Here is a 7803-nt window from a genome sequence, read left to right as displayed (position 1 = left end):
CTTTTCAAAATTTGAATTTATTCGAATTTGAACTATTTTCAAATTTGAACTTTTTTGGTTTTGAAAAAAAATAAACAGAAAAGAAAAATAAAAGGAAACAAAAAAGAAAATAGAAAAAAAGGAAAAAAGAAATAGAAACAGAACAGAAAACGAAAAAATAAAGAAAAAAAAGTTAAACTAGGCCAGGCCCAATACCCGACCAGGATGGGTGTGCTGTGCCTGGTAGGCACCGACCTAGTCGGTGTATAGGATTTTCCTAAAAGACTAGCCCGGTCTTTCGGTTCAAGGACACGGGCTGGGCCGCTTGTAATCCATATTTTCTGTGAATTTTACATGGAATGTACAGGTACTACGTGGGCTAAGACCTAGCCCGGGCTGCCCGGGCCCAGATCCACCCCTGATTAGAGACGTAAATATAATTATAATTTCTAATATAATCAACAGTCAAAATTCAAATAAATTAAATGAAATATTTAGAATCATTACCCACAAAAATCAGTACAATTACTGTTATGAGTTCGTGACCGAACTCTCGAGCTCGAGAGTATCTCTTCTTTTTAATAAAATAGAAAACATATTTATAGTTCAATTTTTTTTAAAAAAGGGACATAGTCAATGATGCAACCTACAAGTATGCAAATTTTGAGTACCAAATTCTTTGGATTGTGGGCTCCAAAAACTGACAAAAGCTGATAAAAAAATAAAGATTTGAAAACATATGTACTCAGATCCACGGCTTGTCATTTTGTGTAGCTAAAATGCAACATACTTGAAATTCATATTTTACATGTTTTTGAGATAAACCATTGGCTACATCCGGATTTTTGTCAATTTTTATAAACTCGTAAATGTGATTTTCGAATTTTTTAAACAAGGATTCACTGGTGTTCCACCTTTTTTTAAGGGAAAGGTGTTCCATCCGTTCGTAAGGGCATCTCCAACGAGGCGACGCAAACGGGCGCTGAGCGACCGTTTGTGTCCGCCGTGACCGAAAATACGCCTGACCCTTCTCCAGCGTGGCGACGCAAAGTGACCGGGCTGTCGCAGCGACGCAAACCTGTCCCAAATATGCGCCAGGTTTGCGTTTCCGCGGACGCTCCGCGGTCGCGCCGAGCGTCCTGCTTTTCTTACCCGGTCCCGCAAGTCAGGGATAGCGAAATCGACCTCTTCGATTTGCTTCTTTTTCCTATTCTTTGCTGCCCTAGTGCGACACCACCACCCTAACCCTCCCCGCCGTTGTCCCGCCCCAGCGAGGTACTCGTCGTTGGCTCGGTTCTCACCGCGCGGGAGAGCAGGATCGTACTCGGGGTTGGCTAGGGCGCGTACCTGCCAGCAATTTTGGGGCCAAACGTTGCTGGTTGCGCCGCCCTTGCGCGCCGCCCACGACCTGTTCGGTCAATTGCGCCGGTAGGTGTCTTCTCCTGTTTTCGGCGCTATTGTGCACGGCCATTGATCCATAGTTCGTACCCACGCAGATGGACATGTGGCAGATGCTGGAGAAGTTCCACGCGAAGATCGTTGACTCCTCTTCCGATGAGGAGTTCGATCAGTCAACGCAGACATTGGCAACTACTGCGGCCTCCATGATCCACGAGTTCAATTCAAACCAGAGGCTGGTGCACCGGGGCTCTGTCAAGGGCCGCTTAAAAAACCTGTCGCGCAACAGAGTGGAAGGGCAGCTTCGGCTCCACAAGACTACTTCTCACCGATCCGGTGTTCAAGGAAAAAATGTTCTGGTGCCGGTACAGGATGTCAAGGGAGCTGTTCATGGTCATTCTCCGGGCCGTTAGACACTACGATCCCTACTTCCAATGTAGGCCCGATGCAAACAGGTGCGCAGGCTTCACCTCTACCAAAAATGCTCCGCGGCTATTCGCATGCTATCATATGGAATGGCTGTTGATATATTCGATGAGTATCTACATGTTTTGCCGAGCTGTGATTGCCGTGTTCGGATAGCATTACTGTAGGGAGCCAAATGTTGAGGATACAAGGCGGATGTTGTCTATCAACGAGTTTAGAGGGTTCCCAGAAATGATTGTCATCATAGATTGTATACACTGGGAGTGGAAGAACTGTCCATTTGGATGGCAGGGTCAGTACAACGGGCATGCGGAGGGACGAACTATCATTCTTGAAGCTGTCATATCTCAAGATTTATGGATTTGACATTCATTCTTTGGCATGGCCTGTTCCAACAATGGCATCACTGTGTTGCACCGATCACCGGTTTTCAACAGACTCATGCAAGGCAAAACTCCCCGGGTGAGCTACGAGGTCAATGGAAATGAATATGACAAGCTATATTATCTTGCTGATGGCATCTACCTTGACTGGGTCACACTAGTGAAGACTGTCTGTAATCCAAACTCCAAGCAGATGGGGAGGTTTGCCAAGATGTAAGAGGCTTGCAGAAAAGATGTGGAGCGTGGATTTGGTGTGCTCCAAGCTCGGTGGGCAATTGTCCGTCACCCGGCAAGAACATGGTCGCTGAAGACCATGCATGCGGTGATGACATGCTGCGTGATTATGCACAACATGATCGTTGAGAACGAGCGTCCTGATGGCCGCAATAAGAACCACTGAGAATTCCAAGGTGAGCTGATTGCGCCACTCCCTGGAACTTTATCTTGGGAGAACTATCTGCATATAAATGTAGAAGTCACTGACGAGAACGTGCGCAAACGGCTGCAGACGGATCTGATTGAGCATCAGTGGGCATTGGCTGGCCATAAAGACCATGTCTAGAGGAATACCATCTTATTTTCATGTAGCCTTTTTAAAATTTGGATGTAGAGTAATAACTTTGATTTCGTTAAAACTCTTTATTTTGTTGTTTTCAAACTTCATAATTCATGCCCACGTGAAAATATGTCGGACCGCTGGAGGTACCCCAGGCGCAAACGGAGGCGTAGACAAAAAACGATCTTTCTGGCTTCCGTCGCGCGGCGCAAACGGATCCTCGCGGACACTAATTTGCGGCGATGCCCTAACAATGCATTGGGCCAGGACAATCTTGGGCCAGTGTTGATGGAAAGCCGGGCCAGAACCGTGGCCATAGACCATCGTCGCGCTGCCTCGATCGCGGCGGCCGGCGGGTGGCCGAGTCGCGGCGCAACAGGCATGGACCAGGCAGCTGAAACGAGAGCGAGCTGCCTGCCTGCCGGTGCCGGCGGTGCTCGTTTGCGTCTCCACCCCACCATTCCTTGGGATGAACTTGGCGATAAGGAAGGTATAAAATAGCACCGCGCAAAAGCCGAGATTCCCTGACTCCCCAGCCATGCCATGCCACACCCCACTCGGTTCCTGCCACCGGTGGGCTTGGAATCTCCCGTCGCTTTCGCCCTATACAAGCTACTCCTCCTCCTCCTCCCCTGCCCCAGCCCTTGCGCGCACCATCTGCTCGATGCATTGCCCGCATGGGTCTCCCACACACTGCTGTCCTGATCTTTGGCTTACTTTGGGTGCTCCAGCTGTCACACTCGTCATCAGGTCAGAATTTACCCCGCCCCATGTGATCTATCTTGCCGTCATGGTGGTGCTTAAGAAGTTGCGTGCTTATCTTTGCAGACAACGACTTCACCAAGGTCAGGGCGGTGAACCTGGGAGGCTGGTTGGTCGTCGAGGGGTGGATCAAGCCTTCCCTGTTTGATGGCATCCCGAATGGGGACATGCTGGTAGGTCATCTCTGGTTCTCAATCGGAGCTACTCATGCTTTGTACGCTGCTGCGTGTTTTGCTTTCTTGTCATGTGGCTAGTGTTTTGCTTTCAGGATGGCACGCAGGTGCAGCTCAAGTCTGTTGCACTCCAGAAATACGTGAGTGCAGCTGGTGGTGGTGGCGGGAGCGTGGCTGTGGATCAGGATGCTGCTTCATCATGGGAGACTTTCAAGGTGAACTATCTAAGAAAACTGTTTTTACATGAAGAATTCGAAAAGTGAGTTGATAATTGGTGCCTATACGGGAAGCTGAATGGTTGGACAAAACAACAATAAATAGACGCATTGGGATCACTATTTAGGCCTTCATTGTTTTTTGAAAGCCACCATTTTCTGTTCTAAAGAGTTGAGGTAAAAACTGCACACAAAGTTGCATTTGCTTCAACAATATAAGGCTCTATTTCATTCCTGGTCTACAGTCCTGAAGTTCATCAGGCCTTTAAGTCACTCATGTGACTCGGGACGCCCTAGTTAATTTAGAACTGCCACAATGTTTAAGGGCCATTGTATAGTACCCATGGACTTGAGGGAAATATTATTCTGTTTTTTACACAGGTTAGAGAGAAATATCGCTTCACAATGTGCACATGAGACAGTTCTAATTTGTATGTGAATGTGAGTTTCTCAGTGGCAGAAACTACACTTCAGTATATTGAACAAGTGCACTACTTTTTTTCCATTCATTGTGTTCCGCAGCTGTCTTCCGTCTTCATAATTGACAAATAATTATTGTATTCGAGGCTAAATAAACACAATTGAAACAAATAATATTTTATAGTGGAGACTGGGTAAAGGCTAAAGTTATTCATATGTTAGTTTGATCCTAATTGCATTTGTATTGGCGTTATTATCAGCTATGGAGAGTTTCTGACAGTGAATTTCAATTCCGGAGCTTGAGCGGCCAGTTCTTAACAAGAAGTAATGATGATGTAATCTCAGCAACTACAGATTCACCAGGAGACTCGGAAACATTTTTTATTGAAAGGAATAATTCATTGCTTCATATCAAACTTTTAAATGGGAGCTATTTGCAGGTATTGATTGTGCTCTCAATATAGTCTTGAGATGTCAGCAGTCATGCGCTCTCATCAGATTTCTTTTATGAAATGAAACAAATCAGCTTAAGCATCAGCATTTCCACCAGGATAGTTGACATATACTCCATTGTTCAGGTCACAAACAATAATCAGCTTACTTCGAATTATCGTTCCCAACCAGGATGGGGTGATGACATGGCAACATTTGAAATGACAATAGTTGCCAACTACTTGCATGGAGATTACCAGCTTGCTAATGGGTATGGACCTGTGCAGGCAAAATCTGTGTTGACGGTAAGTTTCATAGTTTCAGAGCTGTGTCATCTCCTCCCCAGTTTGTACTGCAGAGTTTCTATCCCATGTGTCTTGGCATGCTCTGCTAATTTGCTGTATTACACAATTTACAGGAACACCGAAAGAACTTTGTTACTGTAAAAGATTTCCATCTCCTGTCACAAAGCAAAATAAATGCAGTCAGGATTCCAGTTGGATGGTGGATTGCATATGATCCTGATCCACCTGCTCCATTTGTCGGTGGCTCCCTCGATAACCTTGATAGAGCATTCCACTGGGCACAGTAGGTCTAGCCTCTGAACTGTTCTTGATTTTTGTGCAAATAGTTATCCTGCTTTTTATGGTTTTGAGACTGCATTGTATGGTGGGTCTGATTTTTGGATCAGGATTTTTGGTTTAAAGTGCATCATCGATCTTCATGCGGCTCCTGGATCTCAAAACGGAATGGAACACAGTGCTAGCAGGGATGGTTCAGTAGATTGGCCTTCAGAGGCTAACATACAAAAATCATTGGATGTCATTAATTTTTTAGCTCAAAGGTAACATGAACTGTTTCACTCTTTTTTCTTGTTTGTTATAGGAGACATTTTTTCTTTGTGTACACGAAATATTTCTTGATGCGTCCATTTGTAACATAAGGTGCATCAGCAAGTGGAAAAAGATTTTGAGTTCTCATTCTCAATATTGTGAAGGATTTATTTCTTTCATGCTTGACAGATCTTACAAATAAAAAGGCGGTGGACAATGAGCAGTGATAGACACTACATTTCACACGTCCTGGATTTGTCCCTTTCACCAGTATGCACTCTTGGTCACTAGAATAATATGCAAAAGGCAACTTCAAACATACGTTAACAATGTATGATCTGTTCACTAATCAGGAGATGCATGAAAGTAAAGAGCCGTGTTTTTTGAGTCACTGACATTTTTATAACATTAACAACTAGATTCCACCTATCATTACTTTCTCAGTTTTACAGGACGCATTGTGTCTTTATCTGCAGGTATGCAGACAATCCCTCTCTCCTAGGTATTGAGCTTCTCAATGAGCCTTCCGCAGGAGGAGTCCCACTAGACATTCTAGTTTCGTATTACAAAAGAGGATACAAAATTGTACGAAGTTATTCAGAGACAGCTTATGTTATATTCTGCCAGAGGATCGGAAATGCAGACCCAATGGAGCTTTATCAGGCTGATCTGGGTCCAACTAACACTGTTGTGGACTTGCATTACTACAATCTGTTTGATCCTTATTATGAGAAGCTTAATGCAACAGAGAACATACGGGTCGTTTACAAGAACAGACTGCCTCAAGTGCAGGCTTTGAATAGTGCAAATGGACCTCTTGTTTTCATCGGTAGGTTCTGCAATGTAAATTGTAATTGTTCTTTTATATGTAATACATCTTATATCTACTTTAAAATAATCCAGACATGTCATTTGGTTTTATGTATCATTAAACGGTAGGGGTTTCTTAGTTTACGTACTGGTTACTTAGTTTATCTACTCTTTACAAACACTTGCTATGTCATTATTCAGGAGAGTGGGTAAACGAATGGAACGTGGCTAACGCTTCACAAGGTCAATACCAATTATTTGGAAAAGCTCAATTGGAGGTCTTCGGGGAAGCCTCCTTTGGCTGGTCTTATTGGACAGTCAGGTGCAACAGTGTCCACTGGGATTATGGATGGAACCTTAGAAATAGGTATCTTATTATTGGTAAGAAGTTTGTTCTTCAGAATTTACTATCATCATATAAATGGAGTTACATGACAATTAATTTTGTCTGGTTACATGTCGTAATCCTTTTATCAGCATATGCATATGTTATGTATCACTATCACGTTCCATTAAACTCGTTCATTTCACAACTTGTCCTGATGAGTGATGACGATGACAAATGTCTTATGAACTTGGTGACTCTGCTAGAGCTACGGATGCGAGTGGGATAAATCCATTTACCAGTCGAGTTTAAAGTAATTTTACCAGTCCATCCCAGTTCATTTGCCTTGAGAAAAACTCAAGCACGCGTATAAAATGAACTAACAATTCGGTTGGAAGCATCTACCAGATTTTTTTTTTGGGAAGTAACATGATTTAACTAAGTAAGGTGGCCCAATGTGCCGACCCACTTGCATTCCTAGCTAGAGTGTAGATGAACTGCGGCATCCTCTGCTATTGTTAGCGAGACACCTGTGCTATTTTTTGTTGTTGCAAAGCTTTTGTTGCTTATGCAGCTATTATTTCCTTTTGCAGTTTGATTCAGTATAATTTTGCGTCTTTAACGTTATATATACTTTTTCTCTTCAGGCAGTTCAACATTGGGAAGGCCACACTACATGATTCTTGTGACAGGATGCCTAGTGTATCTTTTGTCTATATTAACATGATACAGTAAAACATACAGCAAAAAATAGTTTAATACCCATTTAGAAAAAGGAAGATGTCTGATAGTGTCTCTCTAATTTTGAGGAATTTATTCGTTCACACAAGTTGAAGTAAAGAGTTCCGGGTGTACATGTAGTTTTTATTTTATTTTCGAACATTACGTGTTCTGTTCAGTCTTCAGCAAATCCTTTGGAACTTTTACTACCAGTGCATCGGTGCAGCCTTTGCCGAACCTCAGAAAGTCTCGGACCTTATCTGAACTCTGAAGCAACCAAGCAAAACAACTCGTATGGTTTGGTGGACAACGAACGGGGAGCTCCCACCGCCGCTGGTTAGGTTGCAAATTGTTTGTTCGTAAGGAAGTAG

At 43.6% G+C, this 7803-nt stretch overlaps 1 protein-coding gene across 1 annotated transcript; it reads left to right on the top strand.

Moving 5' to 3' along the window:
• Nucleotides 1-3304: 3304 nt before the first annotated feature.
• LOC124682273 (probable glucan 1,3-beta-glucosidase A) lies at nt 3305-7555 on the top strand. The gene is made up of 10 exons (XM_047216989.1): nt 3305-3492; nt 3571-3677; nt 3773-3892; nt 4573-4752; nt 4891-5049; nt 5163-5332; nt 5436-5588; nt 6054-6406; nt 6589-6768; nt 7360-7555. The coding sequence occupies exons 1-10, from the start codon at nt 3420-3422 to the stop codon at nt 7437-7439; spliced, it is 1575 nt and encodes a 524-aa protein (XP_047072945.1). The 5' UTR covers nt 3305-3419; the 3' UTR covers nt 7440-7555.
• The last annotated feature ends 248 nt before the right edge of the window (nt 7556-7803 follow it).

This window comes from Lolium rigidum, chromosome 1, assembly GCF_022539505.1.
Source record: "Lolium rigidum isolate FL_2022 chromosome 1, APGP_CSIRO_Lrig_0.1, whole genome shotgun sequence".
Lineage (NCBI taxonomy): Eukaryota > Viridiplantae > Streptophyta > Magnoliopsida > Poales > Poaceae > Lolium > Lolium rigidum.
Note: the sequence above shows the minus strand (reverse complement) of the source record. Positions and strands in the feature narration are given on the sequence as shown.